We start from the raw sequence: 22,784 nt of genomic DNA on the forward strand, positions 1-22,784 counted from the left end.
CTTCAAGGACTGGGTACCCTTTTCATGTTTAGGGTCTACTCCCTTGGACCTGTACAGTACCCTGTAGGAATGTCTTAGCTCTGTGGTGTCCAGGATTCCACTTCGTAGGGTCCAGCACCCCAGGGTTGCATTACAGGCAAAGCCTCCCAGGCTCTTGAGTCTTCTTTGCAAGGCTCGGGTACCATTTATCTAAGCATATAGAGCCTGTGTCAAATGGATCCGATCGGTCAATCCCTTGATCCATTTAAGAACCGTTTGTGGGACCAAAGACCTGGAGCTCAGAGAGTCAAACAAACATGCCCATCCACCTTGCAGACACTGGTAAAAAACTGATGTAGTTCCTGTATGGGAGGGGTTATATAGGGGATTACTTCCTGTCTAAGACTTTGTCTACCAGTGTCCATTCATCTAGAGATGGCGTATAACCCAGTACGTAATGAATATTAGCCTAACTCTGTGTCCCATGATGTATGAAAAAGAAATGTCATTGAAAAATGCTCACGGCTGCAATGTATTGCCGGATCCTGGCAAAATAAATAAAAATCATTGAAAAAAATGGCATGGGTCCCCCCAGTCCATTATCAGGCCCTTTGGGTCTGGTATGGATATTAAGGGGAACCCCGCGCCAAAAATTTTTAACAAATGGCGTGGGGGTCTCCCTCAAAATCCATACCAGACCCTTATCCAAGCACGCAACCTGGTAGGCCACAGGAAAAGGGGGGGACAAGAGAGCACCCCCCCTCCTGAACCATAACAGGCCACATGCCCTCAACATGGGAAGGGTGTTTTGGGGGCCCCAACGACCCTTGCCTGGTGGTTGTGGGGGTCTGCAGGCGGGGGCTTATCAGGAAATCTGGAAGTCCCCTTTAACAAAGGGGCCCCCAGATCCTGCCCTCTATGTGAATGAGTATCGGGTACATTGTACCCCTACTCATTCACCAAAAAAAGTGTCAAAAAAGTAAAAAATGACAGGAGACAGTTTGGGACAAGTCCTTTATTGAAAAAAAAAAATCACCAGTTTACATCACCAGGTGGCCCCGCCCTCAGCTATATAAGAGCTGTCAGCGCAAAAAGTTTGCAGTCGGCGGGAGCCTCCCATCAAGGCAGGGTTTTTTCGTTTTTTTTTTCGTAGGATGTGATCGAAGAATAATGGACATCGCGGGACATTTTTTTTTTAAATAAAGGAATTGCGTCAAAAATTTGACTCGGGGTTCCTCTTAAAATCCATACCAGACCTGAAGGGCCTGGTATGGATTTTGGGGGGGACCCCACGCCATTTTTTTTTGATTATGGCGCAGGGTTCCCCTTAAAATCCATACCAGACCTGAAGAGTCTGGTGTGGATTTTGGGGGGACCCCCACACAATTTTTTTCAATGACCCCCACGCGTTGTTTTCAATGATTTTTATGTATATTGCCGGGATCCGACAATACATTACAGTTTTAAATGACATTTTTTCCTTTAGAAATGTAATTTTGCTGTGGTACTGTTCTAAACATGGGAAAGATGCGCTTCTTTACAGGCAGACTAAGGACACCCCCCAGGCACAATATTTAAAGGAATACTTCATTTTTATTGTTTCACTTTAAGCATTATAAAAAATCCCTGCTCCTGAAAAAACGTCCGTTTTTAAAACTTTTTTTTGCATTGACATATGTCCCCTGGGGTAGTATTTGGGTCACCAAACACTTTTTATGGCAATAACATATAAGCCTTTAAAATGAGCTATTTTGATTTCTCATGTTTGTGCCCCATAGATTAAATACATTTTTTGCCTGTCCGCAAGTTCTGGTGCGAACCGAACTGGGGGGTGTTCAGCTCATCCCTACTAATCACCCATGGAGGTAGGTGCAGCGGGGACCAGGGGTATGAGGAGGGTGTAAGCTCACCTTTTTAATTTTTGTAAAAAGATGAACTCACGCTTTAAGGATTCGACAGCCCTCCGTGTCTGGAATTCATCCTTTGGTACATTTTTCTTAAATACGGTGGAACCGTATCCAAAGCACTCGCATATCAAAGCGAGTTTCCCCATAAAAGTCAATGGAAACAAAGATAATTTGTTCCGCATTGACTTCTATTGCATGCAAACTGGGCTTTGATGATGTGGCCAGGGGTGGAGGGGCGCCGGAGAGCCTCGTAAATACTCGGGGACAGCTCGGCAGAACTCAGAAAGACTCGGAAACACTCAGGAATGGAGTATTTCTGAGTGTTTCCGAGTATTTACGAGTGATGCCTAGTACTTCTGAACGGCTCTGAACAGCTCCGAACCATTCCGAGTGTCACCGACTCCCCCGCACCTCTGGCCAAATGTGGTACTGCACACCCCATTGGCTTGAATCCTGCTCGTTTTGCGAGACAACACTCCACAGTCAGGATTTTTTTTAAAAAGTTGCTTGTCTTTCAAAACGCTTGTTAACCGCATTACTTGTAAAACAAGGTTCCATTGTAGCTTGTTAAAATATCTTCACCAACATTTCTGGGTTTAGCTTCTAACCAAGACCATGAAGTCCAATCCAAGTCAAATTTTTATTGGCCCTTGGCATGTAGAATTCACACATTGGCAGATTTTTATAAAGTGATTGTAAAGTCAAATTTTTTTTCTATAAAAAAAACAAACAAATTATACTTACCCGCTCTGTGTAGTGGCTTTGCACAGAGCAGCCCAGATTGTCCTCTTCTTGGGTCCCTTATCGGTACGCCTGGCCCCTCCCTCATATTGAGTGCCCCCACAGCAAGCAGCTTGCTATGGGGGCACCTGAGCCGAACCACTACTCTGTATGTCCATTTAGACACAAAGCCACAGTTCGGCTCCACCCTGCTCTCTCCTCATTGGCTAACTGACTTTGAATGACACCACTGCTGTGTCTCAGCTAATTAGGAGGGAGAGTCCCAGAGGGCTGAGGCACTCATGGACATCGCTGGATTGAGAGGGAGCTTAGGTAAGTACTGGGGGGCTGCTGCACACAGAAGGCTTTTTATCTTAATGCATAGAATACATTAGGATAAAAAAAATCTGCCTTTACAAGCACTTTAAATAGTTATAGTAAAATGTCTTGACCAACATTTCAGTGTCTGGCCTCTAACAAAAAGCCAAGAAGAGGGTCTTACACATCTCATGGTAGAATTTAAATAGTGGAAAACAAAATATTAACTTTAGAATCTTTTACTGAATGTCAACTGTTCGGTGATAATGTGGGATGATAAAGATCACATCGCTGAAGACTCAGGAAGTGAGCTGTGCAACTCACTGATGTTCATGATACCAAACTATTTTAATCTAAAGCTCACAAACAAACTGGGCTTTGATGAGGGAATTGAATACCACCCTAACACCTAGGAATAGTTAGGGACCCCCGTTAATCTCTTGGGCTAACATTTCACCTCTGGGTAGAGTTCTTGATTTTAAAGTAAAAGTTCAGTCAAAAGCTAACTAAGGCTAAATCTACTCCCTACCCTATAAGTCTATGCTATCTAACCCTGTAAAGAAAAAATCTGTACACTTACCCATTCTGAAGCCACTCCAGTCCAGTCACATAATCTCTCCAGTAGTGCCTTCTGTGTACAGAAGAGATTGCCGACAACAGCTACAAATGCCTGGGAGATGATGTCACCCATAGGGCTTACTATAGGGCATCCGTTGTCGACTGCCCCTCTTCTACATTGAAACCGCCACTGACAGCTGATCATGAGACCGGGCTGGAGCAGCTTCTGAATAGGGTTGGATAGAACAGGCTTAGAATGGGAGTAGATTTAGCCTTAGTTCGCTTTTGACTGAACTTCAAATTTAGGTGGGGTTGTTAACAAATATGCACCGGTCACTTTAGTTTTATTTAAACTTTAAAAATCTGCACATACCTGTTTATTGCACAATTTGTACTGCTTGTAGGCACCAGTACAAGTAATGGCTGTAGATCCACGTTGTCCCAGTGGTTTATCTCGGAGCAGATTTAGGGAGGTGGAACCTTGTCTAGTAGCATCAGGGAATGAACTTTGTGCCACTGGAAGGGGCTGGGAATGAGAAAACTGCGGATTCGATGAAGACTGTGAAGAAGACTCTTGTCTGATTGGAGAATAGCGCTCATCCTGGTAAAGATTTTTATGATGAGTTGATGGGAGGCTGAAGGACTGGCCCTGGGCTGCATTTTGTCCAGACATAGGCTGTCGCCCTAGCTGAATCTGTCTTCTTTTTCTTGGGATGTTTTGGCCTGTGTCACTTTGTAGTGGTAGTATATATGGAATCTTTCCATAGCCATATGATCCTGGACTAATTGAAGTTCTTGTTCTGTTTCTAGATAAAAAAAAGACCACGAATGTAAAATGCACTCTTTTAATATTAGAAATGCAAAATACACAGTAAGGTGTACTGTAATACACTCTGCTTCTGAATTTAGATGATCATTATCAGAATTATCAGTGGGGTAACACTGGCTGCAACAAAGGACCTCAATGGTTATTTTCAAGAGAAAAAAAGCAACCAGCTAAACTGAACATTTCAGGCCATAGTGAATAGTTCCCTCAACTGAGGAATGACACATTTGTGCCTTCCAAGAGGAGATTTTTTCATGTCAGATAACTTGCAAACTTTCAGTCGGTTTAAAACTTCTATGGGTAACTCTTGAAACGAAGCAGAGGCAGCCAAGACCATACCAGTGAAAATTCAGTGAGACTCCACTTGTTTAACTGCAATTGGCATCTCAATGAATCATTACTGTATTGATTTTGAAGCCTGAAATCTCAATTCATTTTTATGTATTTCATTTTAGTCTCTACTGTAATGCTAGATTAGATTACTGGGCTGCATCATAAAAATAGCCCTATATATCATAAAAGACAATGGTCCTTGCCATGCATTTCTATTACAATTCATGCATTATTTTTTCATCCTAATACTCAATATCTGCCCCAGCGCAGGTTTGGTAACCCCTCAATGTTCATTCCTCTGTGCATATGTGATAACCCCTCAACGCCCAGTCCACAGCCCATGGGCATTATCTCCTCCTCGCTCAGTCCCTGCGCATTTATTTGAAATTCTCAGTACCCAGTTCTTATAGGTGAACTCCTCAGCACTCCATTTCCAAATGTATGTTATTTAACCTCTTTGCACCTATACTGCCTGTGTGTAATAATCTCTCAGCTGCCAGTGCCCAGCCAATGCGTTAACCCCTCAGCACCAAGTCTCATGCGCATGTGCGATAATCCCTCATATTCATTTAGTCCACCACATCAAAATAGTCTCATCTTCAATGACTCCAGTTGAAATCTTAGCTCCATTGCCCCATTTCCTGTTAAAATAATCTCTGGCAAGAAAGCATTACCCCATCTCTCACATCCCCACCACTACCTCCAGTGTTCCTGGGTTCCATGACACAGTCACTGCTAAGAACCTTATTACATTTTGGTGTCCCCTTTCTAACCTCCGCTGTCACCAGTTCCACTGATACACTCCTACAGTTTTAGTATCCTCCCCACCATCTTCATACTTTGCAGTTCCGCTGACACAATATTTGCCACGTCCCAGAAGAACCTGTTTCAAATATAGCAGCCCATTTCTTAGGCATAGATTTCTAACCCCTATTCCTCCTCTGTAAATTCCTCTGCATTTAGAATATGGCTCCCATCCTGCTGCTCTATAATTTTTCAATTTTGTAAATGGGTGCCAAATGCATTATGGGACACATTCCTCTACCCCTGTCATTCACTTGTATGGCTATGACCATAAATTTTAGTGATTTTGTTGCCAATTATTATGGAAAGATCAGTAACCACTGTGTGTGTGTCAAAAGGTTAACTGTTCTTCCTACGGTCATACCATTCGCACGCCTCTCTTATGCATAACGTCTGCTGTCATACCTTACACAATTCTCTCTTGCACAAACTGCCCAGCTTCCGAGAAGTTGACTTGCTAGCCTTCACGAGAGTAGGGATTTTTGAACCTGATAGGCCCTATACTTTAGGAACAGGGCTTAAACAGCAAAGCCATGAAAGCCAGCCAATGAGAAGCAAGATGGAGGAGCAGCCCTTAGGACAGAAGGTCTTAGGAGCCCACAGAGAGTCTGCATGGGGTCTAAGTATGTCTGAGTACCATGTCCCCTTGAGCCAGTTCAGTGCAATGAGAGTCACTGGAATGCTCTTCATTTTGGTCTTGTGGCGCAGATAAAGGAGAAGCTGAAGAGGAGGAGAGGCATGGATAAGGTAGAATGGTATGTGGCGCTAAAAAGTGCTAAACAAAATAAAGTGCAAATGTGTAGTATTGTGAAGCACTTTTGCTTCATTGAAGATTTGCAATATACAGTGAGTTCATCTTCACTGTTGCAACATATTCCTGTCAGTTGCTGACAGCTTCAACAGATCTGGGTCATTCATTTGCACTTTATTGCACTTTATTTTGTTTAGCACTTTTTATCATTAGCATTTATGCTTTATTGAAGATTTGCCACATACAGTGAGTTCACTTTTCACTGTTGCTACACACTCCCGTCAGTTGCTGACAGTTTGTGTGTCGTTTATCCATTTACTTTTATTTTATTCTAGTTAGCGCCACATACCATTTTATTTTCAATATCTTTTTCTGTGTGGGAACACTTACAAATGTTGGCGGCTTCCTACATCCGTTGTATTCATTATTTGTAGTATATTTTGGTTTTGCGAATTAGCTCACCCCCCTCCTTTACATGGATAAAGTGGAACCGATCCTATATCTATTCCTTTGAGTGTGCATTGTGGTTCCTTAGTTGAGTATGATGACAATTGTATGGCCAAAGGGTCAGTTCCTAAAGGAAGGCAGGGAGTAAGATTGGGGGCTACAGCCCTGTAGAAAGAAAATTCTGCCCTCAGAGCCATGTGCTGCAGGGTGAGTCAATGAGGCCATCTGACACCTTGCCCCTGCGCTTGTGATCTGTCATGTGGGGTGCCAAAAACTGTTCCCAGATGGGTACACACAACCTCCACAGCTGTAGAGAAGGAAGAGTGAAGCCTTCTGTGCAAGGAAATATAAGCTGCTTAACCTTAATAGGCATCCGAAGATCAATGTGCTGTACAGTGAGGAGCTAGAAGCTGCTGATGCAGACAGAGAAGCAAACCCAAAAGAGAATTGTGTGCATATGCACAGGGACACAAGTGAAAAGGAGGCCACACAGTAGTGCCAGATGAGACAGACCTGCAATACTAGACCTCCAGGAAAATGGAAATTGATAGGCATACAGAGATTTAAAATCTGACAGAAATAACTTTCTAACATGAATGCAGACATCATTTAAAACCTGACAGAAGTTCTAACCTTTTGTTAATCTATCCAAAACTAATAAAGTGTTAGCTGAAGTTGGGCTTTAATTTATAAAAGCCAAATGAGTTACCTCAATCATATTCACTAGATTACTATAAAATTGGTCTATGCTTTTTTTATCCAGTAATTATGAACATTAATAACCCTCAGTTACAGCCATCGCCTAATTTTGTATAGAGATTTGTTTTCCATTCACTACTAAATACACAAATGCAATACATACGTATACATTGTTTTTACCTGACAAATGAGTTGTATTTCTGTCTACCCATTTATGAGATTTGCACAGCTTTGCTACAGAGCCCACCCCTCAGGAGCTATCATTCAGCAAGAAGTAGCATTGGGATTGGTGACGTGCACTAGGCCTGTCTGTTTCTGTTGGTGAGCCACTAAGCATCATGACTGATGTTTGATTTAGGCCTCTTGCACACTGCAGCTTAAAAAAGCTCAGTACAACTTATTTTTTTACTGAGCTAAAATACAGCCCATTAATTGTAATGTGCCTATTATTATTATTATTAATAATATTATTATTATACAGGATTTATATAGCGCTAACAGTTTGCGCAGCGCTTTACAACATGAGGGCAGACAGTACACTTACAATACAAATCAATACAGGAGGGATCAGAGGGCCCTGCTTGCTAGAGCTTACCATCTAGAAGGAAGGGTCAAGTGGAAACAAAAGGTAATGAGCTGATGGAGAAAATGAAAATACAGTTGTTAGGTGTGGGTAGGGTAGGCTTCTCTGAAGAGAAGGATTTTCAGGGATCGTCTAAAAGCTAATAAAGTAGGAGATAAGCGGACAGATTGGGGTAGGGCATTCCATAGGATTGGAGAGGCTTTGGAAAAGTCCTGGAGGTGAGCGTGAGAGGAGGTAACGAGGGAGATAGAGAGCAGAAGGTCTTGAGAGGAACTAAGAGAACAGGCGCGTAAACAAGTGCTGTGTATTCTTCGGTAAAAAAAAGAAAAAAAAAAAAAAGAAAAATCTTAATTTTTGGTCAGTAATTTAAGCCTCGTGTGCGCAAATGCGCAGACTTGGCCATTAACATATTGTGTACGTGGGAATAAGTTTGCGTGTGAAATGCGCAAAATTGCTCAAGTGCATATGCGCACAAGTACATACAAAGAGACCAGATGAAATAATAGATGTTCAAACAGGAGTATCATGTGTAAGAGGCCTTACAATCAGGGATGTTTTTGTGGATTTTATTTTTCTTAGCCACTTCAGCCCCGGAAGATTTGGCTGCTAAATGACCGGGCCATTTGTTGCGATACAGCACTGTGTCACTTTAACTGACAATTACACGGTCGTGTGACGCTGTACCCAAACAAAATTGACGTCCTTTTTTTCCCCACAAATAGAGCTTTCTTTTGGTGGTATTTGATCATCTCTGCGGTTTTTATTTTTTGCACTATAAACAGAAAAAGAGCAACAATTTTGAAAAAAAAAAAAAAAACACAATATTTTGTACTTTTTGCTATAATAAATATCCCCAATCTTTAAAAAATTTTATTCTACATATTTTTGGTAATAAAAATCACAATAAGCGTATATTGATTGGTTTGCGCAAAAGTTATAGTGTTTACAAAATAGGGAATAGATTTATGACATTTTTATGGCATTTATTTTGCCATGACACTATTAGATCAATATGGTGTATTTGTTAATTTTTGACTATTTTTTTTTACTAGTAATGGCGGCGATCTGCGATTTTTATCGTGACTGCAACATTGTGGCGGACACATCGGACACATTTTTGGGACAATTGACAATTATACAGTGATCAGTGCTCTAAAAATGCGCTGATTATTGTATAAATGTCACTGGCAGGGAAGGGGTTAACACTAGGGGGCGATCAAGGGGTTAACTGTGTTCCCTGACTGTGTGTTCTAACTGTAGGGGGAGGGGACTGACTATAGATGAGAGATCGTGGTTCCTAGCTATTAGGACCTCACGATCTGCATCTCCTCTCCTCACAGAACAGGGATTTGTGTGTTTACACACACATGTCCCTGTTCTGCCTCTCGTGCCTGTGATCACTCATGGCCAGCGGTCACCCCCCGCAGTGCAGCGGACGCGCACGTCTGCTATCCCACTTAAAGGAGCAGACTTATAGCTACGACAACTCACGGGATGGTGCCGACCTGCCGCAGTATAATGATGGCGGCTGGTCGGCAAGTGGTTAATAAAGGACTTGTCAAACATTTGAGTGTCTTTTTTCCTTTTTTTTTTACATACGTAGTGCTACTAAGCACTCGTTCAAATGTGTGTGTGTGGGGGGGAGCGGTATCTGGAGGGCCAATTTTTTTTAAAGGGAGATTCCAGATTCTAATAAGTACCTAGTTTACAAATTCCCACACCCACCAGCCCAGGGTTGTGGGAAAGATACTTTATGTCCTGATTAACTTTTCTAATCAGTCTAGGCCATCCTCCAGGTGGAAAGGGGCACATCAGAACTAAATGCACCATCTCTACTGTGTATAGAGATGGTCCATTGAGTTGTTAGAAAAATATATTCTGGGCAAATAGGACTTTGAAAATTGCATAGCTTACAGAAACAGAACTATAATCCCCTTCATTATCTGACAGCTTTAAAATGTTGAAAGCTCAAAGCTGGTTGGTTGCTGTGCACTTATTATGCATTAGGGTGGCTGCATTCGATTTCTTTTTCACCTTATTTTAACCTGGTAATAAGGCCAGCAAGTCTGTTATTTTTCAACTTTCTTCAAGCGGTCCAGCAAAAGTAGCAGTTAGGGACAAACCATTTATCACCAACAGGGGTGCTTACAATGCTCGGCTTTCATCCATTTATGTAAAACCTTTACACAAAAGTAAAAAAACTGATACTTTTACTGCCTAAAAAGTGTTAGTTGGAGTTCAAAATCTGCTGTAGCATCTAATGCCGCGTACACACGACCGGACTCTCCATCAGAATAGACTCTGACGGTCTTTCCGACGGAGTTCTGCTCTCTCCTTAGATTGACAATGCTACTGCCCAAAGGTGCCTCCTTTACTCTCTCTTCCATCCAGAGTGGAGACACACTAAGATAGGAAATGTGTTACTGGCTGGATCACCAGGTAAAAATAAAGGAAAATGCCTAAAAAAAAAAAAAAATGAATGCAGACAACACATTTAAGGATTGGTAAGTTATAATATATTTTTTTTCCTTTTCAAGTTTAATACCACGTTAAGGTTTTTTTTTCCTAAATTAATATTGTTTGCTAAAAACTTCAGCATTAGAGTAATTTGAAAGATTTGTAAAAAAAAAAAAATACATGAAGTAGTTTTTGTTGCAAAGTGATGTGCATGATAAAGTATAAGTACACAACGGGGTTGATTTACTAAAACTAGAGAGTGCAACATTTGGTGCAACTCTGCATAGAAACCAATCAGTTTCCAAGTTTTTATAGTCAAGGCTTAACCGGACAAGTTGAAATTAGAAGCTGATTGGCTACCATGCACAAATGTACCAGATTTTGCACTCTCCAGTTTTAGTCAATCAACCCCAATGTAACACTCAAAAAATAAAGAAATAACCAGCACAATGTTTAAAATGACTGTTGACAGAACAATCCATTAACTATTTCCTACTACTTTCATTTACATGAATGTTACCAGAACATGTTCATAGGTCAGGAATGCAGCTGTCCCCTTCACACTAGTACAGCTGTTGTGCTAACCCTACTGTCCCTAGCTTGTGATTCATACACATTGCATACATGTGGCCAGATTACGCAAATATGTAAAACTAGCCAAGAAATTCTAAATAGACTTTCCAAATTCAACCTGAAAAACAATATTCGTATTATAAGTATGGAAAATCCAATTATCTTTATGTAGAATAAATACAGTAGAATCATTGTCCCATGAACAAATACACCATATTGATCTAATAGTGTCATGGCAAAATAAATGCCATATGATATGGTAACTGAACATCAAATGAAGTGTATCGATAGCCAAAATGTCTTTTTTTTTTGGCACAGAATGCGGTAAGTTAGGATTTTAATTGCTGTCTGTGTCCTCATTGGGAAAATGTATCAATTGTATTTATCCTGGTGACCGTTGTCACTGGGCCAGAAAGTGATAGAAAATCCAGCACAAGGTCAGGCAAACTGAGGATATAAGTTATATTAACCACTTGACCACTGGGCACTTAAACCCTCTTTATAACCAGACCAATTTTCAGCTTTCAGTGCTCTCACATTTTGAATGATAATTACTCAGTCATGCAACATTGTACCTATACCTGAAAATTGATCACACCTGAAGTACTGACTAAATTACTGACTAATCTAATTTCTTGAGACCCTAACATGCCAGAAAAGTACAAATACTCCCCAAAATGACCCCTTTTTGGAAAGAAGACATTCCAAGGTGTTTAGAAAGATGCATGATGAGCTTTTTGAAGTTGTCATTTTTTTCCCACAATTCTTTGCAAAATCAAGATTTTTTTAATTTTTTTTCACAAAATTGTCACATTAGCAGGTTATTTCTCACACACAGCATATGCATACCACACCATCTTACATCAGATGTCAAGAGTCCCCCCGTCATCATAAGTCAAGAGTCCCCCCACTCTCCCTTACATCACAGTACACCCCCTTAACTTGTGCTGCTGCTGGAAAGTGCAGGGGCTGGAGGAGGACCAGAGGAGGGCTGGAATTAGTTGCCAGAGTCTGCTGAATGCTGAGACCAGGGGAGAAGGAGACAAGGGGGTGCTGTGGCTGCACAGAGAGGAGCAGGATCTGGTGGAGGAGTTCAGTCCTCCTCTCTGCTGCCGACTGCTGAGACAAGGTGGGGGTAGAGATGAGGCGGATGCTGGAGGAGAGGTGCAAGGGCAACATGAAATGGCCTTGTGTTTGACACATGTGCGGTAGAATGTCTGGGGTTGGGGATTCTGATATCACATTTAAGATGGCACCCAGCAGTAGGTTTACTCTAGCCCTTTTGGACGTCTGCACAAGGGAAATGTTTACAGGTAGCAACATAAAATATTTTAAATGCACATATAATCCAATTGGAATATTTTTAACCCTTCGAATCTTTATCCAAACATTTAGATGCATTGGCTCTAGATGCATTTACAATACAGAAAACATTTCAAAATTGGCATTCTTATGTGTCCACATCAATGTGCTGTGCTTTCCCTTGCAACCACAAGAATGTTCTCTGCATATAGTATGTAATCTGGTGCACCAAAAGGAATAGTTCTTGTAACATGAATAATGAGGATGCCAAAGTTTACATAGTTACTTCCTCCTCTGAGGCATACCATTACTCATGCAATGACAAGTAATTGTTGCAGTCTCAGAAAAATATTTATAATAAAACAAATATATTTGCCAACTTTTTTTCATTATTATTAAAGCATGCTCGTACACATTTTCCATTGAAAATCATTCTTAGGCTACTGTCTTGTGAATCTGATTTAGGGCCCTTTCACACTGATACGTTTTTCCTGCGTTTTTACCTTTGCAAGGTAGAAAAGGCAGAAAAAAATGTTTGCCTTTAAATCCTATGGGACTTTTCACATCACTGCGCTGTGCATTTTGAAAAGTCCTGCTATGCAGCATCTTTGGTGCGGTATTTAAAACTGCAGCAAAAATGCAGCTTCCCATTGAACTGAATGGAAATTGTGGTAAAATCGCTGTAAAATCGCTTTGCGTTTTTGGTGCGTTTTAGAGTCACGTGTCCATTTTTCACAGGTGCAGGTAACCCAAAAATACACCAGAAACACACAAGAAGTGTATATGAAACACAGCAAAATCACGGTACAAAGCAGTGTGAAATGGGCCTTAGTGAAGGACAAAACAGCAGTTGTCTTGTTTTATGAGCCAGTGGCTTTGTTCAGATAGTGTATGACCAGGGACAACTTAAGCATTGTATGAAAATGAATGATGCAGCACATGTAGTGTACTGTGACAGACAGGTGTGGATTTACTAGAGGCAAATAGAATGTGCACTTTGCAAGTGCAGTTGTACTAATTTTGCATTTTGCACATAGCACTGATTTTTAAATGAGCCCCTAGATGTACTGGAAGCTATTGTCAGAAAGACAGAAAGTAATGGGAAATCCAACATAATATACAGTATCTGTCTCCAGAACAGGAGGTACATTTTCCAGTTGGGAAACTTGTTTTGGAGACAGCTGTTCAAGAGGGGGGGGGGGGGTCCCTTACATTTGCAGAGATTTTCTATCACTTGCATCTCCTGTCCCAGCATACAGAGTTTAGCAATCAGGAGTATGTAACGTACAGTTCACCGTACAAGGTTGCATCATGTAACAAACAACAAAGAGGGTTATGTTCCATACAGCACAGTGTACACACCATGTGGGTCAGGAGTTCTGACCCATGTGCTCTGACCTCTAAACATTGTATGCTGGTGCCTTCCCACCTTACAAAGTGTAGAGTATTTAAAAAAAATCCCCATCCTCCAAGCCAGTGTTTCTCAACTCCAGTCCTCAAGGCGCACCAACAGGTCATGTTTTCAGGATTTCCCTCAGATCAAACGGCTGTGGTAATTACCAAGGCAGTGAAACCGATCAAATCACCTGTGCAAAATAATGGAAAGCATGAAAATATGACCCGTTGGGGCGCCTTGAGGACTGGAGTTGAGACACCCCTCTCTTCCAAAAGAAAAAAAATCTCCTATCCCTCAAGCACACCCAAAAATAAAACAACCCCCCAAGAAAAAATCAGCTCCTAATCTTCCAAGCAAAAATCAGTCCTATACTTCAATCAACACTCCCACCCGTGGCTCAGGACCTGGGGCAACCAGCATGAGATCTGAGGTGCGTGCCCCAGTTCCCATCGCTATCAACACCCAAAATTAGAGTTATGAAAGGGCCCCTCACCACAGCCACAAATATTACTGGGTTTATTCTTATCTACATATACCAATGTAGGGATCATGAAGTGCCATTAACTCTATCTTTGGCCCAATCCATCATTTTTCATATTTACTATTTCTAAAGACAAACAAAACTTTTGTCCCATCCAAGTCCATCTCCAGGCTGCTCAGTCATGCCTCAATTCCCCACTGCCACCCCTTCCCAACATTTTTCTAAAATACTTTATTTAGCATTTTTCTACAGGTGGGCGGTGCCCATGCTGCCATTTCACTTTTTTTGTGATGTAATTTAGCTGTGACACCATGCCACCTGAGCACAGGTCTGTCATATCACCATGGATTTAGGTAAAAGTGGCTTTGCAGTTAGGATTTTTTGAAGCGGAGGTCCACCCTAAAAAAAAAAAAAAAAAAAAAAAAAAAAAAAAAAAAAAAAAAAACTTAAAAAGGCTCCTAAAAATGTGGAAAAAAAATTGAAAAAAAAAAAATTTTACTTACCAGAAATGGCTGTTGCTAGGCAGATCGTCCTAATCTGCCACTTCCTATTCCGCAGTAGTCTTCATTCTTCTCCTCCTTGCGCTGTCTTCTGGGGAATGGGAGGCGCTGTCTTCTGGGACCTGTGTGTGTCCAGAATACAGCCGGCAATTCACAAAGCGCCGCTCGACTCACGCATTCGCAGTAGGAAATGGGCAGTGAAGCCGCAAGGCTCCACTGCCTGTTTCCCTTAGTTCGAATGGCGTCGCTGGGACCCGATCCAATGGATGTATCGGCCTCGGGCGGCCGACATTGCGGGCACCCTGGACAGGTAAGTGTGCTTATTAAAAGTCAGCAGCTACAGTGTTTGTAGCTGCTGACTTTTAAAAAAAAACATTTTTTTCAGCTGGAACACCACTTTAAAGTAAAACAACAATAATAATTAGCTAATTTCTCTTGACGCTCTGCTCTCTTTTCCTGTCAACATGATTATTATCCCTAGTACCTCCTTAATTCAAAGTGCTGCTGTACAGGGAATAATAAGAGGGCAATAACTAAAATTTGGGTACCTACACTTGTTGCATTTAAAAAGATATTTAATGATTTTTCAAAATATATTCAAAACTTTTTTTTATATCTTTCAGGAATGCAGCTCTAATAACTCTGCTAAAGATGTAAACAAAGTACCAAAGATTAAAAAATATGGTCCAATCAAATGTCTTTTCATATAAAATATATAATATGTACTGAGATAATTGTGCTTGGCCAAATGCTCTTAAATTCCTTAGGAAATGTAGGTTTAGGATAGATGACCTACAAACTGTTATAGGAGTGAAACAAGGGTCACTCTACTGAACCAAAACTACCACAATAAATCATGCAGCTTACTTGGGGTACTACAACACACAATGTAATAGAACAAATAGAAATAAATAGAAATATAAGAGTCCAGTCACAAACTGTTAAAGTCATGCAACTAGGCTCTCCTCTGCCCAGAACTTTTTTCAACAATCAAGAATTTGGACGGAGGTTTGCTTGCTTCGGAATCCCAAAAGAAAAAAAAGCACAAAGTACATTCATAAAGCACAGGGCTGTGCTTTCTTAATGTGCCTTTTTTTTAAAGCAACACTATGACTGGGCTAACTTACACTCACTGGCCACTTTATGAGGTAAACCTTGCTAGTACCGGGTTGGACCCCCTTTTGCCTTCAGTACTCGCTTAATTATTTGTGGCATGGATTCAACAAGGGGTTAGAAACATTCCTCAGAGATTTTGGTCCATATTGCCATGATGGCATCACGTAGTCGCTGCAGATTTGTCGGCTGCACATACATAATCCCACCACATCCACATGCAAAGGTGCACTATTGGATTCAGATCTGGTGACTCTGGAGGCCATTAGAGTACAGTGAACTCATGTTCATGTTCAAGAAACCAGTTTGAGAAGATTTAAGCTTTGTGACATTATCCTGCTGGAAGTAGCCATTAGAAGATGAGTACACTGTAGTCATAAAGGGATGGACATGATCAGCAACAATACTCAGGTAGGCCGTGGCATTTAAACGATGCTTAATTGGCACTAAGGGGCCCAAAGTGTGCCAAGAAAATATCCCCCACACCATTACACCACCAGCCTGACCTGTTGATACAAGGCAGGATGGATCCATGCTTTCATAAAATGTCAAATGAGGGTAATGGGTCAATATCAATAGCAAACTCTGCAATCTTTAATAATACAGTGATAGATCTGCGTTATCTTCACAGATTTTCTTCTTCTTTCACTTGAAATTGCACTGCACTGGGATCCGAACTGCACTTGCGATTCCCATTCAGGCTGTGATTTCTAAAATGCTACAGGAACCTTGTCTCTGCATTTCAGGAGGCACGGCAGCCTATTCATATGAATGGGCTGCTGTGCTCAAGCAAAAAGCAGCTCAATGAGCCACATATGTGTGAACCTGGCCTCCACTGTCTTAACAGCCCCCCTAAATGGGCCCCTGTCATCTCCAGGCTTCATGACAGCTGCCTGGGTCAAGGTAGTTCTAAAGGCTTGCTTTATTTCTCTTTTTTTTTAAATAACAAACATGTTATACCTTCCTGCTCTGTGCAATGGTTGCATAGAGTGGCCAATTACCTCCTTTTCTGGCATCCCCCGCTGTGCCTTCTACTCCTTCTCTTCTGTGTTCCCTCAGCAATCTATGTGCTGAGGGGGAACTTTTGCAGGCATTCTCCTGAGCTGGGCTGTGTTCGTACATAGATACACACAATGTGGCTCAGCCCTGCTCCCTCCTCAATGGATTTAACTGACAGCAGCCAATATCTCCTGTTCTCCCGAGTCCTGTGAGGAGAGGAAGTGAAAGAAGTGCTGCCACAGACAGGTATGGCACTGGATCAAGATAGGACTCGGACTAGGATTTGGGGGGTAACTACTTTAACAATACATCATAGCAGTAATTTGGGATCACACTCTTACATAATATGGCTTGACACGGCCCTTGCATTAGTAAGATGTCACCACTCTGCTTTTGGTAACAAGGTAGGGAATGGGGCACCAATTTTCTATTATATTTGTGCACAGGGTTCCATGTAGTCTAAGGCTGCTGATGGGTAATACCAGCAAAGTTGCAACTAGTGCAAACAGGGTAGTGAACAATGAAATAGCACTGGGAAATGAGCATTAAGCCTGCAGCCATAGTGTACTTCATAAAACTAGTAAATTCCCAGAGGCGGGATAGGTTTCACGTAAACATAGGTTGGGTTGCACATATAGTACATGCAACGATTGCCAGAGGTTGCCTACTTAATTGGGGTCCTCTGTAATCAATATTTAGTAGCTACCACTTATATGCAATGCTGTATTCTGAACTAAAGAAGCAAACTACAGAGGAAAGCAGATTGCAGGTACCCTCTGTCAACATCATCCGTATCAATATCAGAACTGGATAGACAGAAATGAAAATTGGCATTCAAATTTTGGCATTCTCCGTAGTTATATCAACCACCTATTTAGCGGTTTGCCAGAAGTTCAGGGTCTCAGGGCTTGCCAAGCACCTTGCACATTCCTTCTTTCTAGGCATCCACAGTACAGTTAAATTATATAAATTGCATGGCAGGTCTTCTCCACCAACTTCTTCATTCAGCAGTGGGTGAATCCTAAATGCTGTCACTGTCTGCAGCATTACGCTGTGAGTGTAGGACAGATTGGCAGGCACTTTAAGTCCTGAACTCACAGAAAATGGGTGGCATGATAATGGGTCTTGTTCAACCCAGAAGAGGACTGGCATAGCATCAATCAGAATCAGACTGAGGGGGACAGTGCTATAGATAATTTGAGCTTTTTTCTTTTGATAACAGAGTCTTAATAATTTTTAATATTAAAACAGAACAATAGAAAATGTGAAGCATAAAGGCAGTGGATGTTAGGTTACAACATTTGCGGTACATTTTAGTATGAATGAAGACACACACTTCAAGCAGAAATAAAGACCAATAGGGAGTGACTTGGAAGCTGAGTATAGATTATTGTGAAGTGTATTGTGCCTGTTGGAAAAAGCTAAATATTTTATTTAATAAAATATATTTGACTACATAAATCAAAAAAACATTGGGTAGTTTGGTCTTGGTGACATAGAATGGACAGGGGAGTCAAATGAAGTAAGTGTAGTTTTACAACGCTTGACAGCATGAGAAAGGGTATAAACAAAAGAGCTGGAAAGGAAGGAGAGAGGGAAAAAGGGAGAAATTATACAGAATGAAACAGGACACCATAACCTCTCTAAAGAACTGGAGCCACATGTCAATGCAAACTGGAAAGACCAGTGGCAGAGTAAGACCAGTGCATGACTTGTGTCTTAAGCAGTCATTTGAAATTAGCATACTTTATAAATCCACACATCTGGCTGAACTGTGCTCTTTATGTAGGATGTCCTATAATTTCTAACATTTTAAGGATGTTAAGCTTTGAAATTACAATGCCTTACTCTCCCCAGTTTTCCTTTGGTGTCATATCTGTAATGGTGGCCCGTGCATTGTGGGAATATGGGCGCTGCCCCCCCTAACACCTCCGCTGCCCTCCCTATCCATGTGCCCGGCCCTTTCAGACACATGAATTACTATGGCGGGGATAGGCAGGGGTGTGTATTTTGAAGCACGTGATTAGAGCCAGAGGCTCTAATAGGCTTCAAAATAGGGTGGGCTCTGGGTGCAGAGCACTGTGTCCCGATCCTACCCTGTTGTGTGACGATAGCGAATGAATTTTCGCTATAGTCACACTACAGTTCCTTCCCGCCAATCAACCTGTTTCCCGAATGGCCAAAGCACCAGGCAACCCTATTGGACACCTAGGTCTTTGGCGGAAGAGGGGACACACAGGGAATGAAGCCTGAGGAGCAGACACCAAAGGCGCTGATGCCCACACTGGAGGAGAGGAGGACAGCCCCACCACTGCAAGAGAAGAGGAGGACAGCCCTGCCAATGCAGGAGAGGAGGCGAGCCCCACCACACAGCGGGTAAGTGCCGCTGGACCATCCGCGGGTGGTCTGGCTGGTGGTCAGTGCCGCAGGTGGTCCGGCGGGTGCCTCTGTGATCAGTGCCGCAGGTAGTACGGTGAGTGTCGAGGGTGGTCAGTGCTGCGCCACTTGGAGGCGGGGGGTTAGTGGATGTTTCCCGCCTCCCCAAAAGAAGAACCCACCAGTCGCCACTGTATCTTAGTGTAGTCAGAAACACCAATTCTAGCTTAAGGAGAATTGAAAAATGTGCACAATTAATTAGTTAACTTGACTCAAGTCTGTCTATTTTTGAAAGTTGTGATCTTTCACATAACCAGACAGAGATATGCCTTTTCTGTAAAATAGCAATGGCTGGTTAGTACTGCAGAGTAGTATCCCTGCAGCTCCCACAGATTAGAACAGGTCCATTATTATATTATGATGGTTTATTGGCCAATAGAAACAAGAAGAAGAAGGCAGGGTCAGCAACCCCAGCACCAGAATTGTCCAATTTTGCAGATTACGTCAGGCTAGGATTTAGGACACCCACAAGAGCAACTAAAGGCAAATACAGGCACTACTTACTGTTTGCATTGCAGGCCTGGTGCCTATTAATAAAAGGACAGAAATATTTTTTACTTTCGAGCTTCCTATTTTGAGAACCTACTTTAGAGCAGGAAAAATGTTAAGGTTATTATTTTATATGGAGAAGATTCAATCCACTTCAATAAAAATCTATCCCTTTTAAAACAGTGGCGATGATGAGTTAAATTCTCAAGACCTGATTAGGTCGTATTCTTTCACATTTATAGTTGCATTAAATTTCCCAAAAAGCAAATGCATTTTTCCTACTTTCTATTAAAATAAATTGGACTATCACAAAATAGTCACATTACCCTCCAACAATGAAGGGCGTTGATGCAATGAATGCGACTGGAAACACTAGCCAAAGCAGCTGTGCAAATTCAATCTTACTGTACATGAGAATTATACTTTAACATTTTCAAACTACTTGAGGGAATGTATGCTTTAAATGAAATGTAAAAAAGGCAGAAGAACTTTCTAAGTTAGTTATTTGGTTTACCTTTGTGGACGTTAATGTATTGCAGGATCCCATTCTTAAGTAAAATATTTTATGTACTATGCAACTCAAAATCATTAAGGTCCAAGAATTCAATTCTCTAAAATGAATTTACTATGTGACCTGTTCTGGTCTAATAAGGTCTCATAAAGAATGTAGCCAGTCCCTAACCAATTAAATGGCCCTGGAACTTTTCCGATAATGGAGGAAATCCAACAAAACTTTATTGTACCTTTGACACACTGTACATTTCTAGCCCAATACGATATTTACTGTAATGACTAAGAAAACCCTAAGTAGAGAAAGTAAGCTGACACTGAAGAGTATTACAACACCCTCTATAATCTTCTGAAGAGCTGCCAAGCTGACGATAAGTTCAGTTTTCTTTCAGGTTTCATAGTCATTTGGGCCTTATAATGAATCATTGTAGGGCTGTGATCTGTGAAGCAAGGTGCTGATTTGCCATGTCAGATCATATCTTATGTCATCCCTCATGTCGAATTCACACAAGCTCAGCTGTTGCTGTTCCTAAATGAAAATGCTGTGGGACAGTAATGCTTATTACTGAGGGTTTATCCCTCTCCTCTGTTGTGTAAAACACTGCAAGTGTTTCTAATTTTGTCAAAATGAAATTTAGAAAAATGTGATGATTTTACCATTGTTCCTATTGCTATGGTAATAGTAAGCAAGAAAGGAGGGGGGGAAACAATAGAAAGAGAACGAAACATGAATCACACAAGAACTTGGACTCTCAGATGTCTGTATGTATATTGATATGGGACTTTAAAAATAGATATTTTATCTGTAAAAAAGATTGCAATAGTAAACACAGGTGATCAGACATTTATGTATATACAGTTATGATTACTAATGCTTTAGTAACAGATTTTTGCAAAGTCATAGAAAGGGATTTCAAGTCCTTGAAGAAGTAGTATTTGCTGAGAGACCCAACAGATACTGGCAGAACCAAGGGTAATGTTCATATATTATCTATAAGGCTAGGTTCACATATGTGCAGGTGGTTCCTGCTGCGGATCCACACCTGTTCCCGCAGCCATAACCACCCGCACAGAAAATTGCGCTGGATGTGTGCAGGTGCCATTAATCCCAATGGCACGCCACATGCACTGGAAATCGCACCTGCACTCGGAACAGCACTGAACTTGCGGTTCTCGTGCAGTCTGCAATTTTTAAAATGCTGCTGGGATCTTTTTCCTGCGTTTCAGGAGGAACTTGAATGAATAGACTGCCATGCCTGTGGAAACCATGGCTCGTAGAGCTGCACATGTGTGATCCTAGCCTAAGCACCTTAAAGCCTCACAAATATGTTTATGAAAAATATTGAAAACCTATTCATATAGCTGTGAAAAATGAATTATCTATGGGCTGCTCAAGGCAAGCTAACACGGAATCAGGAAAACAAAAACAAAAAAGACATGGAACAAAATGAAGAAATACCTAGTGAAGTCACTACTAAAAGCAGGAGGTTTTCTTGGATAGCATCAAAAACAATTGAGTGCTGTCCATAATATTTTTTTGCTGAAGCAAAAAAATGTAATGGGCGGGAAAACACAAAATGCAGTTGTGAATAATAGATTATAATAATTTTTAAAATGAGAAAAAAAAATACTCTCCTAAAGGTTATTCGTTAAAAAAAAAATCTAATTTCTAAATTACATTCAAACTAATTAATACTTCAAATACTTGCCTTATTTAATTTTTGCATAATGAATTAAATATATATAGCCAGTACCAATGGTGAGTGCTGCCAATAAAATTACCTGTTTTTTTTGCATGGGAGAACTAAAGTTTAGAATTATTCTGCCATGAAATATTTGCATATGGCTATGTGTTTGCTGAAACAATCCTACAATTAAACAATCATGTCAACAATTATACTTAATTCTTTATTTTGGGCCAGATAGGGTGTTCAAATTGGTAGGTGATTTGAATACATTTGTTTTTTACCTAACTGGGGAGATATCTCTCTTCCTCGCCCTGTGACACTAGAGGGTGGATTTACTAAAAGCAAATAAGCTGTTCACTTTGTAAGAGCTTACATTTTACTTTGCAAAGAATACTCAATTACGTTTAAAGAAAATTAAAACAATTGCAAGATTTGATAATATAAGTCAGTAGAGCTTCATCTCATTCTCTGGGGGTAATTCCCTTGCAAAGTGCAACTTCCCTTGCAAAGGTAACAGTCAATTTGCCTTGAGTAAATCAATCCCTACTGTAGGTGAAGAAATGAAGGAAAGTGAAGTTATAGGACTCATACAGCTCTGGCTCTAAAGATAGACCCTGGCTGTTAGTTCAGTCCGCCAATGCTTTAAAACAGTGCTGCAGCACTGTTTTTAGGTTATAAGTGGGACTTGAATAGTTAAGAAAGATCATCTGAAGACATACTGGATATAAGAATTTATTTACAAATTACTTTTGCCCAGTTAATCAATTTATAAATGGGTCTAATCACTAGGGATGAGCTTCGTGTTCGAGTCGAACCCATGTTCGACTCGAACATCGTCTGTTCGCCTGTTCGCCAAATTGCGAACGATATGGGCCGTTCGCACCAAATTCGTGTGGCGCGTCACGGCCCATAATT

The 22,784-nt window shown here is 41.1% G+C and overlaps 1 protein-coding gene across 1 annotated transcript in view; it reads right to left on the minus strand.

Moving 5' to 3' along the window:
- Positions 1-22,784, minus strand: part of THSD4 (thrombospondin type 1 domain containing 4) — a 1,111,101-nt gene that overhangs the window by 817,045 nt on the left and 271,272 nt on the right. Inside the window, exon 5 of the mRNA XM_073618833.1 lies at positions 3,856-4,288. Within this exon, the coding sequence (XP_073474934.1) occupies positions 3,856-4,288 (433 nt within the window). The remainder of the gene's footprint in view (positions 1-3,855; positions 4,289-22,784) is intronic.

The sequence above is a fragment of the Aquarana catesbeiana genome, linkage group LG03 (assembly GCF_042186555.1).
Source record: "Aquarana catesbeiana isolate 2022-GZ linkage group LG03, ASM4218655v1, whole genome shotgun sequence".
Taxonomy (NCBI): domain Eukaryota; kingdom Metazoa; phylum Chordata; class Amphibia; order Anura; family Ranidae; genus Aquarana; species Aquarana catesbeiana.